Genomic DNA, 24,742 nt, shown 5'->3' on the forward strand with positions numbered 1-24,742 from the left:
CATGGGATCCTGAGCACATGTCCAAGGTTTGTGAAAGTAAAAGGGACACAAAAACAGAAGAATATATTGTAAAGTATGAAACAAGGAAAGATAAAAATCTCAATACATCCGGGTTGTGAAAATTCAATCAGGCTGTTTTGATTTGAGAGGGAAAACTAAATTTAGGTTGATTATCTGAACATGCATACTCTAACAGCATGGGTTTTTGTCCTGTGTGAGGAGATGTCACACAGGACATAACAAATCAGAAATACTGTAGATTTGTGGTAATGTCAGAGCTACAGATTATACATCCGATTCTAAACATATTTTACTTTTTGTAAATTTTTTTTAACTTTTGGTTTAAATGTCGGGGATTTTTCTAAGAAATAGAATTGTCAATAATCTATCACTTTACCATTTCAACGATCATTACAGGTGATTACAGCATGGGAATATACATATGCTATTCCCGTTTTACGGAGAGCCATCGTTTTTATGGAAAATAATTAAAAGCATTTAATTTTTATTAAAACTATTTGAAAATATTTTGGAGGGAGTTGGCGAAACACAGTTTAACAAGGAGTTCATTCCTATAGAAGGCATCTCAAAGTACACCCTGAAAAAGATGTTATCTTTGAGAAGTTTCTTTCCCTTCAATACCTCGGATAAAATGTCTAGGTTGGACAGAAATCCAAGTTACACTTCACACTGCTGCAAGCACAGCAAATAAATCTGCTAAAAAACATAAAGTTACACCAAATACAGGAAGCATTCTCTTTGAGGAAAATAAGGCAAAATAAAATGTTTTTCCCTATGGTTGGTAGGGCTCTCCTACTGTTGCAAAATTCCATCTTGCAGAACCTATAAAAAGAGTACACAAGGGCCACAATACTGATGTGTGACTGCATGGCCCCAGTAGGTGAATGTCCTAGAAAAGCCAGAAAATGCAAACTTCCTCTGAACTGGGAATTATTTGGCCTCTTTTTGGGAATGGGGGAAAAAAAGACCTACAATTTCATTCATGTCATTGGAATTTCATAGAGACCTCCATTTGGTTTGAATAACAGGAGAAGGAATGTTGCTGGAAGTTAAACATGATGCCTTATATTGATCTGCCTGAAGTGAGATGAAAGCTTTCTTTCACAGTTTTTCAATCAAAAACCTTGGAATTTATTGGATTTATAATTAAAAATGGGACAGACATACGAAGTAAAGGGAAAAGACGACATGGCAGTGAATCCACAACAAAAGCTGTGACCTTGAGATGAGCTGCTGGCACTGTGAATACCAAGGCCACGGGAGAACGACAGGAAGCTCATAACAATTAACGGAAATAAAAGCATAAAATATCCAGAGGAGACCGGGCAAATTCAAGTTCAAATGTGAATGTCTGTGTGTTTTTGTGCCTTTGTGGGGTGAGGGTGGGCAGAGAGTTGAGGGGCTTGAGTGGTATGCCTCATGAAAACAAAATACTCTGCACACCTCAATTAGTGGTACTTAGCAGGGCCCTGAGAGAACAGGCCTGAAAGCAGTTGAAGTAGCTCATGCAAGAACAAGGTAGAGAAAAATCAAAGAGATTTCTAAGAGGAAGGCTCTGTCTGCTTTCATATTGTCAGATCTGGATTCGGAAGGCTCGGGTTGGAGAAAAAGGCTTCATACAAGCTTTCAGGGAAGATTCTCTAATTTGAGTGTTTAAATAGGTGACACATTACTGCCATGATAACAGAGGCACCAAATATAAACATCACAAAATAATAATAAAAAAAAATCTAATTGAGATCCAAAAAAATAGAGGAAAAAAAGTTCTTTGGGTTAAGTGTATCATCTGAAGTAAAAGACTAGCTATTGTGGTCTCCTGTAGGACAGAGTTCCACCCCGAAGGAGCTTATTATCCACATATAGAAATGTCAGTTTCATTCAGAATGACGTCGGGGACTGGAGCAATCTGAAGCAGATCTTGGTCAAAAACGCACACAGAATTTTAAATTGGGCAAATCACAGAGATGTTTGCCACTATGGTCGACCACCCTGCTAATTAAAGGTAATGAGGTGTTGGTGGCCTTTTTCTGTAGGAAACATGTGTTTCCTTTTTGTATTTTTCCATGCATTCCAGAAAACGTAGATGTTATTTCAATTGTCTTGTTGAGTCATTCATGTTTTCTTACTTTTAAGTGTTCTTCAAAGAGAACAGGGTTTTTAAAAATATTTATGTTCCTTCACTTTGGATGATTTAGGGGCATGATTTCAAAAGACTGATAGCTTATGTTGGATGCAGATTTTTTTTTTATTGCATGAATTATTGTATGAAATAATGTTTTGTTGAATTACTGTAAATGGAGAATTATGTACTTGAGGTCAGATACTTCCTCACAGGAAGAAAAAAAAGTAAGTTCTTACCTTAAAATCAATTTTGGGTTATTTTTGCAATGAGAGAGCTTCATACACTCGGAACCTTTGCATTTATTGACCATTATTTTGTTTATGACTGAATTAAAGAGCAAATATGACATTTTGCAGTCAAAAAACCTAAACGTTGAAGAATAAAACATAATAAAAATATTAGCATTTCAATATTTTTATGGCAGAAAGGTAATTTAAAAACACAATTTTCAGTTTGAAAAGGAGTCTTTGGAGCATCTCTAAACAAAAACATATATAAATTTTCTATCATGAACTGCTTGTTGTTGTAGTCCAATTATTTTCTTGTGAAGAAAATTGTTTATTGGGAATATATCAAAAATATCTGGTCAGTTACTAGCCAAAGTAAAAAAGGATTAAGCAAACTCTCTTATTTTACCTAATAATTCTCTGGGCAGGATAGGTGAGGCAACTTAGTCAAAAAGTGTGGTTTTCTCATTGACTCTTTAAAAAAAAAACACATTTTAGCTGAGGAAAATTAAATAAATCCAATAATGACTTCAAAGGAATAAACAACAAGACTAAGGGACTAATGGTCCAGCTGTTAAAGATCCATCCATCATTTTGTCAGTCGTAGGATTCATGAGACAACAGTCGATTCTTTTGGGCATAAAGCTCCTTTGCTAGCTACACTAGTGTAACTATGGTGAGGAATATGCACAGATACATACAATAGGCCCCAACATACTCGGGGCGTACTGCGGTCCACGGAGGTCTGTGCAAACTCGAGGGGCACTCAACGCAGACTCAAAGCAGATTCAAACTTTTATGGGCACCTAAGCGTACTTTGTGTCGCACTGTAAACTACTCTATGGAAAATGTTCACATCAAAGTGTTTTGCATGTAGCATCAAGTTGATAAGGTTAAGAGTCAGCGCACCCAGTTGTGAGGAAGCACAGTGTGACCTTCACTCTCAGTCCCCCTTGTCAAGTGTGTTGAGGTTGTGATGATCAGGGTATTCGAATATGTAAATGACATAATCAGATATCTTATTAATTCTCAGGTTTATAGCTATTCTCATTAATCTTAACTAACCAACAATAATTTCTGTCATATATCACACTGGCTATGTGCAAATGTATAGACGACTCTTATCATGACAACATTCTCCATTATTGGTTTCATTTTGAAGCTACATGGAGGTTTATACATGTTTTTGTGATCTCTGCTTTTCTCTTGAAGAATGGCGATAAATAGTTAATACTATTTATCCTGCTTCACAGCTGGAAAGACTCTGTATCTTCATGACTTCCAGGAGCTGGACTCCCAATGTGCCTGAAATATTTTCCTACAGTCATCTCACAACGTGTTGGATCCACTCCATGCAGTCATCACACTTGTGGGAAATTGATTAATGAGCATCAAAATCTTTTTCACACACACATTAAGCACAAGCACAACCTGAGAAGGTATTACTTTGCATTGTTGCTCTAGTTTTATTTCTTCATTTTCTGTCTTTGGATGCCTCTGGCTGCTTCAGTTTAGTTGAGTCATCAGTTTCCATCAAGAGTCTCTTCTTGCATGTGTAATGGCCACTATTTTAGGACCAAAGGGTTACATCCCTCTAAGTGGGCACAATAGAAATAGATGAACTGAAAAGACCATTATCTTGGAGAAGAGATGAACATCCTTTGGGACAGTTAGGCCCAAAATGTACATATAAAAGAAACATGTTTTAGATTTTATGTCTTCCTGAATGCATTTAGTAATGGTGCACTTAAACTGATTATTTCTCCGTAATCCTTTCAGGATTAGAGCTCTTTTAAGACATGGCTGTTTGTTATTATACCCCACACAGTTTGCCTCCGCCTAGCTCAGCCCAGAACATGTGTTTAAACACTTCATTGAGAGTTTCCACACTCGCTTTGCTCAGTCTTCCACGATGAGCTGTGATTCTGCTATTTTAAATACCTCCTAATAAAAAGATTCACGGTAGTCCATTTATCTCTGATGCTGGTGACTATGATGTGTGCCACAGCACTGTGGGGGGAAACCAAAGAGGCTATTTTCTGTCTTTGACACAATAGTTCAAAGCCCTCCCAGGTGATCTAAAACCCAGACATCTTTTTTCCTGTTCTTCCTTTCACTCACCATGGAAAACTACACCCTAATCAGGGGGACCACACACACCACCATGCTGTTTTTACTGTCTTCGTGTGCCCACACTCCTAGCATCACCATATTCATATGCATTGATTTGGCAGTATTAACATGATGTCTGTAATAGAAAAGTCAAAGCTATCTCATAAAAATGGTGCAGTGATGTGAGTCTGATCGATACCGGCGAGACAGTGGGATCACAGAGGAACTGGGCTTTAAACAGCTTTATTCCTCTTTTGGGAGAAATAACATCTGGGGGCACTTCCACATATTGCTATGATTCATAATTATCACAGTTGCCATCAAATCCTTTCAAACCACCAAAATAATTGGATAAGCAGCAGAAATCAGAAGGTGTAAAAGCTTACTATTGATTGACATCAAGGAAGAAAAAGGTTACCACTTTCTCATGCAATCATTCATAAAAATATTTGTTTCGTCCAGGACTGCAATAAATAATAGAACAAATTAGCATCACAGCATAAAGGCAATACAAGTGAAAAATCAATAAAACCATTAGAATTCTGAGAATGAACACTAAGAAATGAATATTAGTCATCAGCACTTGGGAACCGAAGCCAGATGATATCACTGAACGCCTGTTGACGTCAAGCTCCAAGCCTCAGCGGCATAAAGAAAGATAGGCAGCTCCACCTTCAAACTTCATTTGAATAACATCTCTGTTTCTGTTGGAGTGCAACCTGTAATTGAGTGTTTTCATTTTTTCTGGATTATAATTATTACTTGCAGCACCTGTTATATTAAAGCAGGATTTTTGTGAGTGTGTTTCATCATTGAAATGCCTCCTATTCAAGCTCTTTGCTAATCTCAGCATGGAGCCAAAGCCGAGCCATAATGTTTAGTCCCTCACATGATCCACATTACACAGCTCTCAGCAGAGCAAGCCGCTTACACAAAGACCATAACCTTGTTCAATTTCACCAAACATTGAGGGTCACACTGACTCAGTTAAACTATGATGATACACACTGGCCAATTGACAGGCAGAAATGGAAGAGAGAGATAATTGTATTGTTTGTTATGTGCTTTTCATTTTACTTTTTGTTTTTCCTACTGCTTATTTGCTATAATATCTAGACAGATTTGTTGCAGAATATTCCTGTGCAGATATTATCCATCACCGTCTATTATCTGTCATAGCTGATGTGAATAATTGCAATAAATAGCAGTGGAATGAAGAAACAAAGCGAGACATCCGATACCATAGTTTTTATTCTTTTAACTCTTTAACAACTCATCTTTTCTCACACTCACAAGCCAATTGATTAGGGATACATGCTTAAAAATCTCCCCTTTTGGGGCGTGCTGTGGTGGCGGAGGGGGTTAGCACGCCCCACGTTTGGAGGCCTTAGTCCTTGACGCGGACGTCGCGGGTTTGACTCCCGGTCCTGACGACCTTTACCGCATGTCTTCCCCCTCTCCTCACCCTCCTTCCTGTCTGCCTACTGTACAAAAAATACGAGCCACTAGCGCCGCAAAACTCTTCGGAGAAAAAAAAAAAATCTTCCCTTTTTAACCTTCTGATAATTAAATATGGGGAGACTCTAGGCTTTTTCTACATTGCAGCAGTCCTACCCTGATAGGGAAGCTATTGCATTGGCTGCAAGGAAGACAATGATCAAGCAAAGAAAATATTACAGTAGTAATTTACTACTTAAATGCAAAATCTGGTTGGCCAAAATATTTTCAGTCAGCAAGATATTTGGATAGCTGGAAGATATTTCACTGTGTTTTATTGTCACAGTAACTGTATGTCTTTCTGACTAAGATGCTAGATCTCACTGATAGTGGTGGGGGTACTATAATGATTCAAAAGAAAAGACAACAGTGCATAAAATCTAGGTCAATTGACATCAGTGTCGTTATTGCAGTAATGTCAATAATACTATCAGTTTCTAGTCTACTGCAGCTGTGTTAGGAACTAAATAAGATGACGCTAAAAAACCCCCAAACAGATGCAGATTTAATACAATAAATTACCTAATTTATCTAGTGATGTCTACCATGTGAAATGACTCTTATTCTCAGTCACGTCTGTAAAACTCCCAAATTCAATATGATCAAAAATATTGAAGAATACCAAGTCTGCAAATGTCCCACCTCAAAAGTACTAAAATTTTGTTTTAATATCCCAGTTGAAACCTACAAAATGTCTGGCAGCTGTTTTTAATGTTGTGGGCTTACATTTCCTTTTTTGAGTTTTGTAACCTTTCCTTTTGCAAAAGTCCAAAACATGAACAGAATAGTTATTTTTCTCTTTTAGCTCAAATATAATTTTCTAGGGTTTTATCCTTGAAATATTATGTTTCTGATCTTCAGATACAGTAGTACACCCTAAGATCCCAGCATGGGTGTATGGTTTTAACTTCATATTGCCACAGTTCACTGCTCTTTTATCTGGAATTAGTTCCTAAGCTTACAGGAGAGTGGACCACCTGCCTGCTTAAAGCATATCACACTGTACACCTTTGCTCTGTCATCATCCATCTACCCACCAAACCCACAACCAGCCCACACCAGACTGCCTTAACATCCTCAACACACACTTGTTTTGAAAGTGTAAAATTTCATGCACACACTTCACTCAACGGCTACATTCCAGGTGGGTTACCTAATTTAATTATCTGCATCTAGTGTCTCTGGGCCATGTTTTGTCCTTGACCCTGCTGCTTCTGGTCATCACCCCCTTCCAGGAGGCCTGCCTGCATGTGTGGCTTATTTATAACTGGGCAGAAATAGGGCATTGTGCTGAAACCAAGTGCTAAATAAACACACTAAATCTTAAAGCCCACAAAAATCAGCTCATAGAACACCAAAGATACTTTGTGTGGTGAAAGACTGACGTAGGCTGAATTCCCTTGGTAAAACAACAGTGAAAAATGATTCTTACTGAAAGCAAAGTTTTGTCATGATGACTTATCTAAACACATGATCTTATCATACTTTGGATGTACTTAGATGAGTCATGACTTTACAGGAGCAGTTTCATAAATGGAAATGCTCCACCTGAGGAGAGGCACAGAAATTGTAGTGTTCTTTTAGTGGAGATCCATTGTTTTAATTTCTGAGATCTACAAGTTTAGGCTACCACACTTTTGTTTGTACAGTAAGATCGGTGTACATTAGCACCATGGAACATCAACATGTATAATCCTTCTCTTGTATCTGACAATAAGGTTATAGTCATGACAGGTAGTGAAGTGCACAGCATTAGCTCACACAGTGTATGCAAAATCCCTGTCATATCTGCTGCCCACACACCAAGCTGGGCCTACTGCACCTGTCAGATAACATCTGTTCATCTGTCTCTGTGCGGGCTTTGTTCTTGCTGTCTCCCTCTTTCCGTCTTTCTATCCTTCCTCTTCTCTCTTCTTCTCTCACTCTCTATTGTGATCTCTCTCTCTTTCTATCATCGCCACACTTTTAAAAATAAAGCAAAACAAAGACTATTTCTAAAACAGATTTGTGAACAGGCACATGCATGGACGTAATGTTCAAATACAACTAAAATCACATAATTTCCAACTTTATTAAAAAAAAAAAGAGCAGCTGCAAAACTCATTTTGAACTCAAAGTTAAAGCATAAACTTGTATTTGAGAAAATAACACAGTGCAATTACAACTCATAATAGGACACACAATGCCCTATTCTAAAGTAATTCAAGAACAGGGAAAGAATCAGTCATTTGTCACAAAGGTGAGAAATGACAATGCTTTTTCTAAGGCTTTGGGACTCCAGTCAACCACAGTAAGCCAATATTTACAAATGGAGCATGTATGGAACAAAAGTGAACCCTGTGAGGTGAAGACTTAAGCAAGTGCTCTTTCACAGCACTGTAGCTTGAAGCATTCCTTTGAAAAGTAACAGATATGTATACATTTCAGCTGTCAATAACTCTGACTTATGCTTTATGCAATCACGTCAGCAGATCAGAAGAATTTGGTGGTTTTAGAAAAGATATGTTACAGAATTGATTGATCTACTTCAAATCCTGAAAGATGAAAACTAGTCTAACAGCTGTCAAAATTTAAAAGCAAAACCTGGGAGGATAAACGTAAACAATGTTCACCAATGAAGACATACTGCCACAAACAAAGATCTGAGGACTCTGTAATGATATCAACAGTTACAGGAAAATTCAAACCAGTGTTTCTAAGTAAAACCATGCATTTGTGCAAGTATAATATAATATGAAATGAGATCTATGTAATTAGACTAAACAGTCTTGTGACCAAAGGAGGAACACTTATCAGTGAAAATAACTGAAAACAGAGGCTTCAGTTTACACGGGAGGATAAAAATTGGACTATGGAGCAGTTGAAAAGGTCATCTGCTGTGTTGAATACAAATGTGTCTTGTGATGGGAGCATCAGGGGAAGAACAGCAGAAAGTGAAGTGATGAACCCATGCCAAGTGCATACTGTACAAACCCGAGGGGGCAAAGTTGTGATCTCCAAATTGGCTTAAGTTGGTCAGGTCAAGGTTTGGAACATTTTTCGCCCCAGAAATAAGGTTATCTAAGCTGATTACATGAATATAAAAGCTCAATTCTTTGAAAAGAAAATTCTCTTCTTTATGTACTTTTATGGATAAAAGAGACAGCAGTATAAATCAAGGCAGGACAAAAAATTACAACAAAAAAATCAATTTCATGCATTCACAGAATTGTCTGTCACAGCTATTAGTTGCACACTCCGCAAAAAGGGCCATAGCAAGTAATGTTGTGCAAGTCAAACAGGGGACACAAGACTAGGAGCAAGGAGTTCAGATGAAAACCAACTGTGGCTCAATGGGAAGAGTAGTCATTTTGCAAAACAGCAGATGTAGCTTCCTTCTGTCACATGTCAGTGTGCCCCTAGCCAAAGGAACTTGACTCCACGTTGCCTACTAACCTATAAGTGTGTTTCTGAGTGCGATTGAGTGAAATTGGCTCTAGTGCAAAAGACTATGTCCAGTTAATATGACTACAAATTCAGTCTTTTACCTGTTAAGTAGTTAATACAAGATAGTGCTAGCTATGTTCAGCTTTCACATTTTGACATAGAAGGTAGAACTTATAACTTTATATTTTGTGTTATTTATTGTAATAGTTTTTGGATTCAGCCAACATGAAAATTCAGTAACAATAAAAATAATTAAGAGGTACAATAATTACAATAAGGTACTATTGCCTAATAAAAGGAAATATTTTGTATTGTGTTATATATTAAATATGAATTTCACAATCCAAATTGAATTATGTATCAATAAATGTCTCAATTTGAACCCAAATGCAACTCAATCTTTGTTATAGATTATTATTTTCAAATCACTCATTGGTCAACTCACTTTAATAACCTAACCAAGTACATTGGCTTCAATTCTTGAAGAAAGATTAGTTTATGTGAATTGGCAGTCAGAATAAAACAAGTGCATACAGTCATATTTGAATATTAACTTGTGTTCCCTGATACTTAGTTAATGTTGATGTGAACATAAAATGTACTTTTTTTTATCTTCCCTGTGATGCAAATAAAATAAAATAAAAATCAGTAACATACATTTATCTGTTATTAATTAATGTATTCTCCTTCCAACAAAATGATCTAAAATATTAACGAGGCTATATATACTTCTTAATATTTACTTCAATTTAGACCTGTGGAATAAAGTCATATTCAGTAAAAACGAGAGACTAATTTAACAGAAATTTGTAACCAGTAATTTAATGTCTGTGTAATTCAGCTGCTTGGATTTGTGTGTGTGGGTGATAAAGTAAGCGAACACGATGAGGAGTAAAAGAGAAAGTCAGATGTTAGAAGGGTCATTTGCATGTTCGTTGTGAATATTGCCATGCCCTCAGGCTTTTAATAAAATTACAGAGCTAAGACAGAATTGCCAATACTCTGTCCACTCTGTGGAAACAAGATAAATAAATGTAATTTTTTTTCTCACATTTAAACAACCAAATGAGTTACACTTTACTAATTAGGTCTGCCATTTCCCAATAATTAATGCCATTCAGTAACACGTTAGAATAATGACATTTAATGAAGTCCAGCAGTAAGTAATAAGATTCCTCATGCATAATTTGGATAGTATTACCATAGCTGATTCATTTTTGCACCCAGAAAGTGTGAGGACCACAAAAGTTTATTTTAAAGTGAGTTTCATTGAGTTTTAGGTTGTTTTTTTGGGGGGAGGGATTGCATTTTTTGTGAAATGGCATTAAGCAAAATAACTAGAACAATACACTAGGTCTTGATACACAAGAGGAATGTTGCATTCATCTTCGAAATACAGTAGGCCTTCAAGAAGAGTGATAAAATCACCTTAGGTCACATTTGAATAGATGGCGATTGTGTGATATGATATACTGTAAGGGTGGTAAAAAGTATGATTTAAGAATCAGATTGACAAGGTTCATGAATAATTCAGGCAGCATTTATTTTCCCAGTAAGTCAACTGTAAAATTCGCTCCTGCAAGCCTCCCCCTGCTCTAAGTCCTCTCTGAATTTCATCCACAGCAGCAGTGATGGATGCCGTTTTAAAGTAAACTAATTAACCTGAAAAGGAAAATGAATTGTGACAATATTTCATTCCATCAACATCATAATGGCACAAGTGTCATACCATTTCAAACCATCAAAAATTAAAAGCATAAATCAAAGTTTATGAAGGTAAAGAAATGTGGACTGGGTCTGAAAGTTATTGTTTTAACAGAATGACAAAATCATTAGATGATAATTTATGACCTCAGGGCAAAGACTTAAGTGATCTACTTCTAGCGTGTTGGTTAATATCCCTGTCCCTTCTTCCTCATTCCTTCAATGGGGATTCTCATTTCAGTGACACGTTCACTCGCAGGGGCATGATCTGCAAATGAAATGACAAACCCTTCTCGTCTTATTTGAAAAATATTGTGAATTGGAACAGCAATGTACTGGAAATAGTATTGAAGATGAATGTGAAGGACATAATTCAAATTTCTGAAGCCTTTTTTATCTACAACTAACATATGTGTAAAAGGAAAAAATGGTAGTGCAGTTAGCACTGTTGCGATTCATCAAGAAGGTCCCAGATTCAAAACCTGAAGTGGGATCTTTCTGCATGGAGTTTGCACATCCTCTTGCTTGCATACAAGAGTGTTCACTCTTGGTACTCTAGTTTTTTCCCATTGTCTAACTCCTGTAGCGTGTTTCTTACACCCTGGAGATAGGCACCACTATACTCGCCCAAACCCAAGCCCTTGCCACCATGCATAGATAACCGATTATAGACAATGGATAGATCACAACACATAATAAAAAAAATATTATATTTTCCATCCATCCATCCATTGTCTGTTCACCCTTGTCCCTAATGGGGTCGGGAGGGTTGCTGGTGCCTATCTCCAGCTACGTTCCAGGCGGGAGGCGGGGTTCACCCTGGACAGGTCGCCAGTCTGTCGCAGGGCAACACAGAGACATACAGGACAAACAACCATTCACACACAACACTCACCCCTAGGGAGAATTTAGATAGACCAATTAACCTAACAATATTATATTTTAATATCTGTATTTATCTGCACAACATATGATTAACTGCCAAAATTAACTACCATGCTGTTACTTATGCAATCTCACAAGAAGACATTCCAACAATCAGTCCAACTACAACACTGATAGCAGTAATACAGACGTTAATAGAGTGTCTGATTTAGCCACATTATACCTACCACATACAGTTTATATCACATTTAATGAAACAAAACAATGTGCATATATATAGCATGTCATATAAATAATCATGGTGCTCAGCCCTGATCACACCTTGCTAAAAAATGATGTAAAACTTAGAAAAGATTGAATATATGCCATGCTAAATTCTAACATCCAACATCTCCACTGTTAGTTCAGCTCCATCTGCTAGTTTCTTACTGATTTGCTGTCATAGTAACCAGTTTCATGTAAAAATTAGCTTTCAATTATTGGAAGGAGCTTTTCATTTCAGCATGTGCTAATATTTACTGTAACACATCAGACATGGTGTGAAACACTGTGTGAAAGTCCAATGTTTACAAAACACTTGCTACTGACTGCCTCCACACAGCAGCAATCCCTCAGATTGCACTTTGAAATCAGGAAGAGTTTTTTTTTTTAATGGAATCATTTTTGCTTCCTTCCTTTCAGTCTCTGTGTATCAAACTACTATATCACAATATAGGACAAATGGGCTCCAACTATACCATCAGTTCAAGATGTGTTTTTGAGTTAGTTCCTTACCTTTCACCACTTTCACCAGTCATGTGTGAGATGTAAACTTGACATTTTGTAGTTCTGTCACATCTTCCTCTAATCCTCCTCTGGATTGGCTGCAGCAACTCACTTGTGGGTCATCATGTGAGAAGCTTAGAAAAAATTACATGAGAAAAACGCTCCAGTAACCTCTACATGAGTTGAATGTAACCTGCAAGTGCTGGATTCTCAAAGAAAACTTAGACACACAATATTAATTTGTATTTGTTGGCTGGTTCTCTGAGCAACTTAACCACAAAAATTACTTGAACACGCTCTTAATATATACTGCTCAAAAAAATAAAGGGAACACTTTAAGTGTTAAACACCTGTTTAAGTGTTCCCTTTTTTTTTGAGCAGTGTATATTTCTCTATAGAGTTTATTGCTTTTCAATATCGCAATAAAATACATTGCTAGATTTGAAGAGATTATCTGAAAAATCAGCTACTGGCCAGAGTCCTGACTGGTGATGAGCAGGTGACTCCTCCTCCAGAGGAACGTCCTGCTCTTCCCAGGCCATCCGAGAAATATATTCCTCCCAGCATGTCATGGATCTTTCTCTGATTGTCTTTCCGGTAGGACATTCCCAGAACACCTTACAAGGGAGGCATCTTAACCAGATGCCCAAGCCACCTTACCTGAATTGGTTCCTCCCAATGTAGCGACTCTACTCAAAGTCCCTCCCTATTGACCAAGCTTCTCTTCCTGTTTAAAAGGGAGAGCCCAGACACCCTGAGGAGGAAACTCATTTTGGCTGCTGTATTTTATTCTTTCAGTAACCATCCAGAACTCATGACCGAATATGAGGCTGGGAATGTAGATCAACTGGTTAATTGAGAGCTTCAACTTTCAGCTCAGCTCGTTCTTCACCACGACCAGTACAGCGCCTGCAACACTGCAGACAACACACCAATCAGCCTATTAATCTCCTTTTCCATTTTTCTCTCATTCATGAATAAGATTCCAAGATACCTGAGCTCCTTCACTTGGGGCATGACCTTGTCACCAACCTGGAGAAGCAACTCTTCCATTTTCTGACTCCAGATTATGATCTTGGATTTAGAAGAGCTGAAAATTGGTGATCATGTTCTGAAGCCAATAGTACCACATTATCTGCAAAAGACCTGATCCCGAAGCCACATATCCTCTCCACACTTTGGCAGTGCCTAGAAATTGTGTTCATGAAGGCTATGAACAGAACCAGTAATAAAGGTCAATCTTGGCAGAGTCCAACTCTCATTGGAAACAGGTATGTCTTACTGCTGATAATATGAACCAAGCTATCACCCCAGTCATACAGGGAGCTACCAGTCTGGATCAAGTGGCTTGGTACCCCATACTCTCAAGAACCCCCACAGGACTCAACTGATGGAGACTGCAGAGCATCATCTCAGAATCCACAAAACACAAACCACCACTGGTTGGTTAAACTCCCATGCAGCCTCCACAAACTTACTGAAGGTGTAGAGCTAGGCCAATGTTCCACAGTCAGAACAAAAACCAAACAGTACCTCTTGAATCTTGACTGTCTGACGGACCCTCCTCTCCAGAGGCCCTGAATAGACCTTACCCCGGAGGCTTAAGAGTAATTCCCATGTAATTGCAGCACAATAGGGGGGATCCAACTCCTAAGGTTGCATACTCATGTGGTTTTCTAAAACTAGAAGATTTTCAGTTGGAAACTTTAGGCCATTTTTCTGGATCAAGTTCTGAGTACTTTACTTTCTGGGTTCTGAGGCTTTGAAAACTTACAGATTAAACCAAGGGATTCTATTTACATATGTATTGATCAAACACAGGTGACATTGTATTTTCCACCTACTTTGACAACAGCAGAGCTTTTAAACAGATATATTTTGTGACTTTCTCATAAATCTCTACTAAAGTATTGATCTTAATTTTCCTTTGCAGATCAATGTTTTATATCCATACTGCATTTCCACCTTAAATAATTGCTTTTCTTCTTTCCAAACATTTTTTCTTAAAACTTGTCAAGGTTGTCATAAATCTAACCTTGAATTCTGTTTCAGCTCTCTGACTCCCACCTTGACATTCCACAGTGCAGCTGAGACTCAAAAATGTATTCAGCTTATCAGTTATTTCTGCCACCCAGCAGCTCCCTCTCAATAAATATGGGGTTGACTAAGTTGATATGCCTTGGAGGCATTTTAAATATTCTCCCCCAAAATATCTATTCATAAAGGGAGGGGGTGGGGGCAGAATAACGTAATTGGGTGATTTATGACCTTTTCACACCACTGAAGCGATTAACTGAAGACATCATTCAGAGCTGTCAGTCAAACTTATTGTTCACATGGAAACGAAACACCATGCAGTGGAGAAGTGAGCCAGCTGACTTAAATGATGCTTCCTTCTGAATCTTTTCACTAAAGTGGCCTCTTCAAAACTGTTAGATGAGCTCTTATTGTGTTAAGAAAGAAACTTCCTCTATCTTCAAGCTACACTAGCAAAAAAAATAAAATAGTCAAAGGTTCAGGTAAATCTGTGCTTATTTTTACATTCATGTATCTATTTTAAGGGTGACATGCTTTGAGCTGAATACCATCTCATCCCAGTGCTCATTGCTCGCTTGCTGCTGGTCACAGACCTTGACTATGTTCAGAGCTTAATAGTACATCTGGGATACATCTTCACATAAAGCTATCATTATACCAGATTTAATGATCAGGCACAGTGATTTGTCTTTATAGGTCTTCTTAAGCGTGCACACACCTGCATCTCCGGAGCCTTCTTTGCTAATAACACCAGGAAGAACAACTTGACGATAATTGGCTCATCATTTCAAGTGTGTTCAGGCATAGAGCGCCCCCACTCCTTCTTCCCTCCTCCTCACTGATGCTCAAAAAAATCTCAGCTTTGGAAAAGGATGAAATTGGATAGAATTGCCTCTTGGATTGGATTTCATGTCTTTGGCATCAACACGTTTTTTTTTTTTCCCAGCCTATGGAGCGCTGAGCACTTAATCTTCACTATAACCCAGAGTGTTGTTGAAGAAGCCTTTAGTACTCATGACAAACTGGCAACTCCTCTTAATAATCCCACGATTTTCTTAAAAATCCATAAAATCATTATTTTGTATTTTATTTTTGGTATATAAGATATCTGATGCGGATGCTTTGATGATTAAATGGCTGTTATCACCACATTAAGTACAACTTAAAAACCTGCTAAAACCCTTTTTTGCTTTCTAGTGCAGATAAAAATTACTTACTGTCTTGACTGTCTTACTCTTTTATAGTTTTTATAATTCAACTATGATCATCAAAATTTTGCTATTTGTAACAATACGATTATAAAAACAATTTTGCTATCAAAATGAAAATTGATTTCTACAAAGTAATGAAGGGGGGAGGGGAACACTACTAGAAGAGTGTCATCAATGTATGTGGAATAAAATAGGTGATTTCATAAATATTCACACCTTTCAAGTCAGTATTTAATGCTAACTGGTTGCATGGATAGGTCTTGGTCAGCCTTTCACATCTGGACGCTAAGCTATGTCAGGTTGCAAATGAATTGACTGCAAATTTCAAGTCACGCTATTCTCTAAAGTCATTGTTTATCTTAAAGAAATTGTTTATCCTCACACTGATCACACTTTTCATTGAGAAATGTGTTACTTAAGAGATCATTGTGTAAAAAAAAAATTAAGCAGAGAAACTACAAAAGTTGTGAGAACTTTTGTAGGTCTTACAAAAGAAGCAATTGTAAAGCTAAACTATTGTCTGTGTGGACTGCAAAATCTGTTAAACCATCCATTAATCCAAACCTTAATTAATGGTTTTAACTATTTTTGCTGCCTTTGCCGACTCGTAATCCTTTTCAGGAAAAGTAAGAAGGATGGATAATATTGTGATTGGACACAGATCCCGTCTTTAAATTAAACAAGTCTGTACTACAACAGGTGTAGCTATTAAAATCCCACATCTAATAGCCATACAATGTTACCATGCATTCATGGTTTTTTACTTTTGCATATGCTCAAAAGCAAAAAAAAAATAAAATTTTTGTTTTATTTTACCATTTCCCTTTTAATTCTGGTTAATTATACAGATGTCTCACACAATATGAACTGCTATTTTATCAAAAGACAAATTTAAATGAGTTTTGTAATATTTGTGGGTCGTGGTTGTCTTTCATCCCCTTTTGTCCTTTGGGCTTGCTGACTCTCAAGTTTAATTACCAGAGGTAATGAAAGATGAAGCTAAATGGCACTGATGGGGTCCAACAGAAGGTCATTAGGTGTCCTCATTAGCGTCCAACTGATGTGAAAAAGGTTTAAGTTGTTACTCCAATCCCGATGGATAATGTTCATTTCATTTTGTCTTTGCAGGGAAGGATTTTACGGTGCAGACAGGTAGTAGAGGGACAAGTAGGGAAAACCCTAAGTTAAAAACCATGTGTGTATGATGGTGGCTTACAATTTTACACATCATGAGATGTGTTAATTATGTTGCATGAGTAAGTTACATTAAATTTAGTACACCATTTAGTGTTAACATCAAAACTTAATCTCCTAAAAGATTGAAAATTTGACATTTATAGAGTTATTCATCTCTCACGAATCAAAACAAAGGAGTTTTATGGACTGCCTCTGTGCTTGGATTTCTAACACCAGTCTGAGTGAATTACACAAAGGTTTGGAAACACTTTTGATTCAGTAACTTACAGCCCCAGAGTGATAAAAACAGAAAAGATTATGTATTTTTGTAGAACTATCCTCATTTCTGCTGAGGTGGTTTTGCCATCTCTGTTTCTATATCTTTCTCAGTTACAAGAATAGCTAAGTTTGGCTCTGTCTGCTACGGATCACCTTTAAACAGGCAGGGTATTCTGTTCTCTTTTAGCATTGGCGTTTGGATGACTGAAGCTTACTGACTCCAGATAAGATCCTTAAATAAAATTACTAAGTGACACGAGGTGCAAGTCCAAGGTGTTCTAAAAAAGAAAACCTAAGTCTTCCACAAAATTTGACAAATGTCACAAATCATATCAAATTTCCAAATACAAAATCAGTTCTGTCTGACTCATGCATGCACAGGGAGAACATGCCAACTCCATACAGAAAGAGCTCAGGTTAGTACTTGAACCCACGGCCTTTCTGCTGGAAGGCAACAGTTCTACCAACTGTGTTACTGTGCAGTTAAAAGTGCATCTAATACCACAAAGATTAATTTGTTCCCTTCACTTTACTGAAACATTTTGTCAAATAGATTCCTGTGATAATTGGGAAGCTCTATGAAGATTAGGAGTTTTTCAAATGTAACTGAGAAAATGTTAGCAAAAGCCTATTAAAACAGCTGAACTTTATTTTCAGGCTAATCAAATGCACTAACAATCATGGCATATATACACACATTCATATTTTTTAAGTTTGAAAGTGGAATAATTGTGAAAACAGCAAAATCCCCATTCACTGTAAAAGGGTTCACACACTGAAGCAACCACATTGTATTCTCTATAACTTCTGCTTAATTGTACAACTTATGTGCAACCTTAAAGGTGGAAATATTTCTGAAATTATTTACCCTGGCCTCATTTTCACATCACAAAGTCTGCTATTGGAACAGTGTTTTGTGTGTATAATTTTGTATTCACTGTAAACTGGCTGTAGATTAATTGCAGTCGAACCCTAACCCTAAAAAAATCTGAAACACGTTTATGCTTTTGATTAGAAAACAAAAAAAGAACACAACACCCTAGATTTTGCAAAGAAAATAAAAATTGGGACACAGTGTTACAATCATCAAAGCAATGTTTTATTGTAGTACTCATAGTTGCTCAGACACGTGTATATACAAATACAGATCATTTTCCTGTCAAATTTTCTTTCATTTTATATACTGTAAAAGAGCAGTTTGGAAACAGTCCCCACTGATGGAAAAGCCGGAGTGGGGTTGAAAGGTGAGGGAGAAAGGACAGCAGGTGGAAGTTATACAAGCACAAGAAGAACGGAGGCAGGACATAAAACGAACAAGTGTTTTCATCAGCAAGAGGAGAGCTGAGAAGCTTTACTCTGCGCACAGAGCATAGATCGATGATAGGGTTCACCCTCTAACAATCCAGTACAGGATTTGTTAGGTGGGGTGCTCTAATCCTTGAACTGTTCCTAAGACCACCATCTACAGTAAGAAAAAGTGATTTAGAGGTTGTTAAAAAGACAGAGAAAATTGAAGTGCCCCATTGTACTCTCTTCGAAGCCAGCAGCTGCTCTGTGTACAAGCACAATGGCAAAAAGTGTCTTGAACACAGATGGGTTAGAGGCTGAGGGGCTAAGGCATGGGAAACGCTCTTCATTGCCAAACAAAGTTGCTGCTTCGCTTTTACTGTGGCGACAGAAAAAGAGACACAAAAAACTCAAAGTGTCACACTGGAAAATGTCTACACTGATGTAACCACTCATAAACCCCTCCTACTGGGAGTGAAGGGAAAAAAAGGGAGCAAGTCGAGGATGAACACCATGGATGCTTACAGAATGTTAGGTTTAGAAAAATAAAAGTAAGAATTGCTTTTGATCTACAAAATGAAGCACCTCACAAAACCCAATTTTAAATCTCCCAACAATGGCTTGTGGTATGTACATTTGTCACGTATGAGTACACAGTCTGACATCACTCGAATGGGGGATGCAAAAACACAGAACATGGAAATGACCATTAAATCTAATACATCAGCATGAAAAAGAAAACAGCAAAAAAACAAAGTCTTGAAAACTTCAGATTTTTTTTATACATGTTATCAAGTTCATGCGCATGCCACATAATGAAACTGGTGAGATCCTTCCATTAAAAAGCCAACTTTCCACTCAAAAAATGCTTCCAAATCCTGAAGGCAAGAAAAAGTACGAATAGGCCATCGATCAAGTCCCAAATGCTTCTTTTCGTAGGCAGGATCTTTCCATGAAGAGATGGGGACTGGTTTAAAACATGTAAGAGGTGAGCCTCTTGTTGGCTAATGTTCCAGCCAACTGCACAGTGTGTGCAGCTCCCACAGGTTTCCCCTTTTTGTTTGAACTCAAGAGTCTCTTTAGGCATTGAGGATTAAAGCACACACAATGCATTGTTTGAGAACAGTACACACTCCGCAAAACCCAGAGATAATACGGTATCTGATTGTTTTTAGAAAAGACATAAGAACCAAATTAATACTTTAATATCAAACACTATATACATCGAGAAGTTTTCCTAATAATAATAATAGTCATAATCATTATCATCATAACAATAATAATAATTATACAGTTTTAACAATGGTCTATCTCATTTTTTTTATTTGTCCTCCCGAAAGGTACAAAACGGATACTAACCTAACACTACTATGTTGTATGGTTGTCTACCTCAGGATACACAGTATCCAGTATATAAGTTGATTCTCATTTCCCAGGTTTGGGTTGTGTGCAGAAAAAAAAGATCATGGTATTGATAGCAAAAGAAAACAAAAGACAATTAGTGTTGATAATCATAAAACTGAAGCTGGTTTCTGATTATAGCCTGCAGAAAAGCGTCCATGTTGAATCTTCTGCAGTGCTCATATCCCCGTGGTGATATTCTGAAAATTAGTACCTCATTAAATGGCCTCGTCTCATATTACCTCTTGTAGCTGAGCTGCTATTCTGCTGTAATAGCATTGTTACTGCAGTATATAAAAGGAACAAATGGCTGAAGGCAAACGTTGTTTTTCAGAAATGAAATGAAAAATAGATACATATATATAAAAAAACACAGAAAAAAACACAGTCACAAAATAAAAACAAAGCAAACCCAAAACAGTGCATGCCTCTGAGGCTGAATGGTGCTAGACAGCATGTTTGTCATTGAATTGAATAGGTTTTTTGGCCTGTAGTATTGAATGAGTTTTTAGGTTCTTTTGTCTAAAAGTGTTTTGTTAGGCACTAATCACAGCTATCAGCTATCTTTTTAAACCTGTATGCATTTGAATGTGTAAGCCTCGCTCCATATAATTCTTCTCTGTCTCCTTCACTTGCCAGCTCTCTTGAACTGCAAGGTCATTGGTGCTTTAAACCCCCCCACAGTAAAAATCTACACTTCCGAGACTCCCCCACTAAGCCTTCCATCATCTATTTTTAATACCAGAAAATCTTCCCTTGCGACAACATGGAGTCTGCGTGCCTGTCATTTTGAACCTCATTAAGGGGTCGCTTAAACAAGTAACAGTAGGAGCAGAAGGTGGGTGCGCAATTGCTCCTGTGTTCCTTTTTTTGCTGTATTTCTCTCATTCTGTCCATCTTTCCGAGCCTTTTACTAACTTGCTGCTTTGATATGATGCTAGATTCAGTAGAGTTAAAGACATAGCTAAAGAATTTTGAAGTGAGGTTATATTAAAAGGTCATAAGTACTCATGTCTTAATTTAGCATAAATCCATATTATTATCTCATTCCAGACACGAATGGTTTGTCAAAGAAGGGCCAAGACCAAAGTGTACTGCTATCATCTTAAAACAACTTTTATGAACCTTTAAACCACTGTAACTTTTGCACTGGGCAGTTGTCCACACAGAAGACAACGGTTATTTACAACTAAAAATGGAAGGGCATTGCAACTGATCGTCCTGTGTGAAAAGTATTTCTGCTCAGAGTAACTCATATAAAAATACAGCAATGGAAAAACCCCCAAATATTACAGTGTTAATTCACACTATTTTTATAGTTTTTAACAATGCAGTACTATTCTATAAGGTAGTTACTCTGACTGCAAATGGTTGGCAAGTTCCATTTTGTTTCACAAAGAATGGGGATTGTCTGTTATGTCAGTTTCTCTTATCATTAGCTGCTATTGTCCAATGCAAACATAAAGACAGTTTAGGCATTCATGAAACACTGTACAGATAAACTGCCATGGACTTGATGTTACTTTAAGAAATTTAATTTACTTATGGGCTCTCTAAGGGTTTTTACCCTAAACAGCTTTCAAGGTTACACTAATACTAGTGTGTCTTCCTCACAGTTTGTGTCTGTCCCCATTGCTGCACGTTCTGGCTCTGGCACAGATAAACTTGTTATTCAACTTTGAACTGAACCACAGGAAAGAGCTGCTTTCACCTAGAGCTGTGGCTGAGCCAGTAAAATCTTGCAACCAATTTAAACATAAAAATAATTTCAAACTTCACAGTTAGTATCATGTCCAATCTGTGTAAGTCAAAACACAGAGCCTCGAAATTACCAAAACGTTGGAATAGCAGTAGAAAGACAGATGCTCCCAATCTTAAAGTCTGCTTGTTAAAACAGCATTAATAAATTAAGATGGTGATATTAGGTAATCTATTTGCAGGAAAATGTAGATAAATATTGTTTGTGTAGTTAAATTCTCTCTGTTAACGTGGCAGAACCAGACATTTACAGTGTTGCAATGATGTAGCTCTGCGTTGACTCACTGCTTGTGAAAAAACAAACCAGAACTGGCTGTAGTATCAGCTTTCTTAAATACTTGCACTGCTTTTGTGAAAAAAAGAAACAACAAAAATCATTTGTGACGAGCCACTCTGAAGACATTTCTTCAGAGTCTGGGTTTGATTGAAGGGGATTTTTAACCAAAAGAAGACGGCAAAAAGTTCTCTACTGGGGAAAAGATATTAACCGCTTATGATCTTTTAACAGAAAAGTCCTGAGCTATCCCTTTGGGTAAAGGTTACCTCTTTCAAGTAAGCAAAAACCTTTCTTTAAATAAGACACTGCCAATATGCAAACTCCCCTTGTGTTTCCGTGGAAGTAATGATCAGTGCTGATCAGTAAATTACTTTGAATCTAAGTGGTAACATAAACAAACTGAACAGAGCTGCCTTAATTTTAATGGATATGTTTTTTTTTCTGTTTACACTCTAATTGGAGCCATGCATTTGTCGTTGTAATGCTTCACCAACTGCTGTAAGAATCTGAACATGATAAGCATTTAACAAGTATTTAACTGAACTATGATCATGTTGAAGAATAAAAAAGCATGGTACTTCAAGGTGAAGAGTCTTATTAAGCATATTTTATTGTTCTCATTTGACAGGATCTAAAAAAGTTTATGACAGGATCTAAAAATGTTTAAACTATCTGCATAGTTAAAGAGAATGTTTGATGAGTCAAATAACTGGATAGTATAGCAAAATAAAAAATAAGAAGAAAACAACACCCAGTTTAAGCTGTGAACCTTTTTGAACAATCAATAGCCAGGGAATAAATAGCTTTGGATGCAAATGTTTATGGGAGTGTTAATATTGACTAATGCTCAACTGGAACAGAGAAAACAATTGCGGCCCAGCTCAGTAAACATTGCACAAATGGCTGTGACTGCTGCCGTAAAATTGTGTTATCAAGTTTCAAAAGGTATTGATTCTCGATTTTAACAGCGGTTAACGAAGTGTCTGGAGAGAAAGTTTCAATTTAGTTTTGGCTTTGTGAGTTTGAGTGAACAGAATCCTTTTTTTAGAAATGTTTTATTGGCCATTTTTATTGGGTTTGTCAGAAAGAAACAGTTGCTTGCTAATTTGAAAAGGATTTGCTTGTCCAGAACATTCAACAACTCATCATATTATGGAGAAAGAGGACACCGTGTTTAAAAAATGAGGGATTGTAAGTCACTTTGCTCCATGTCAGATATTTTACATATTTCTGAATTCTGTCTTAGTTAAAAACTGAACAACTACATCTATCTCTGGTTTAAGCTAAGCTTTGGAAGGCTTCTTGAGAGGTCTCAGGGAAACGTTCCATTTCTTTCTGTTGTATATACAATAATTTCTAACACTACAATGCTCCACTGTGTATACGGCGACTGTCTAAAACTGTAAAACTCTACTGCTATTGGCTGCTGTTTTTGAATGTGCTTTTGCATTGTTGCAATGGTGTGCCGCCTGTGTGTATGCACAATAAACTGAATGAACTTAGTTTTCATAAGTAAACATCAGTGCTGCAATGACATAAATACGATGTAGCGTGATGGTAAATGTCATGGGAAAATAAGAATCACTAAGTGTCAAAAAATTGGGATTTGGCATCTTAGTTGAAGGTATAAGAGGGGGCACTTTCTCTCCCACTTTTAACATCAACTTTTTTTAACTCACAGAAGGAGAAAGACCACTTAATTTTTCTTCTGAAAAAAATAGAGGGTTTTTTTTTTCTTGAGAAGCCTGCTTTTTATGTCCAATCAAGCAAATGCAATCCACCCAAATCCCACCCACTACCCTGCAGCCTAGGGTAGATTCAGGCCACGCTAGGTGTAAATGACCTCCAGCACAGAGGGAGGCGCTATAAAGTAAAGAGTCCCACTAGGGTGACCAGCAGCAAAGCAAGTAGAGAACTTGTCTTCTGCAGACGTTGCGCAGCGTTCGTTTCACTCCGCGAAGGGGCAGCCGTTTCATGGCTAGTTTCATCTAAAGGATAGAGAAAAAAATATATACAGCATGAATTGATAGGTTTCTCTGTTATGATAATGGAACATATATAAAATATGAAATAGTATAACATTAAGACTTTATTTACATACAAGCACATCTCAGTAATACAATATTACCAAAATGGTTAATATATTCCACTGATTCAATTTTAAAAAAATAAACATAAATAAACCTTCATACATTTCAAGCATTCATTCACATTGGTTGTCCTGATTATGACTTACAATAAATTAAATCAGTTTTAAGTAAAATTAGTGGAAAAACAGAAAAACAAAAACGGTACATTTTTGTGTACCTTTTTTGTAGGTGAGCCTACTCTACTCAAGAGTATGCCCATTTACTGTACACTATTATGAACTGAATAATATCTACAGCAAAGTGGTGTTGCAAGGCGGGGATGAGGCTATGGCAAAATCTGCACTTTTGCTTGTGCAGATTTTTCTATTACACTTTTATGTGCTTCAATAGGTGGAAGCCCTGGTTGCCTTGGTTTGATAGCAATGCCAGGTTTGGACATTAGCTCTTCTGCATTGTTGCCCCTGTTG

The 24,742-nt window shown here is 37.2% G+C and overlaps 1 protein-coding gene across 2 annotated transcripts in view; it reads right to left on the reverse strand.

Annotated features, from left to right (window-relative positions):
- Positions 1-18,539: 18,539 nt before the first annotated feature.
- The window catches only part of efna5b (ephrin-A5b), a 117,827-nt gene continuing 111,624 nt past the window's right edge, over positions 18,540-24,742 (reverse strand). For both annotated transcript variants that reach the window (XM_028033099.1, XM_028033097.1), the window contains one exon: positions 18,540-24,173. In XM_028033099.1, coding sequence (XP_027888900.1) covers positions 24,049-24,173 — 125 coding nt within the window. In that variant the 3' untranslated portion in view covers positions 18,540-24,048. The remainder of the gene's footprint in view (positions 24,174-24,742) is intronic.

This window comes from Xiphophorus couchianus, chromosome 12, assembly GCF_001444195.1.
Source record: "Xiphophorus couchianus chromosome 12, X_couchianus-1.0, whole genome shotgun sequence".
In the NCBI taxonomy this organism is placed as follows: domain Eukaryota; kingdom Metazoa; phylum Chordata; class Actinopteri; order Cyprinodontiformes; family Poeciliidae; genus Xiphophorus; species Xiphophorus couchianus.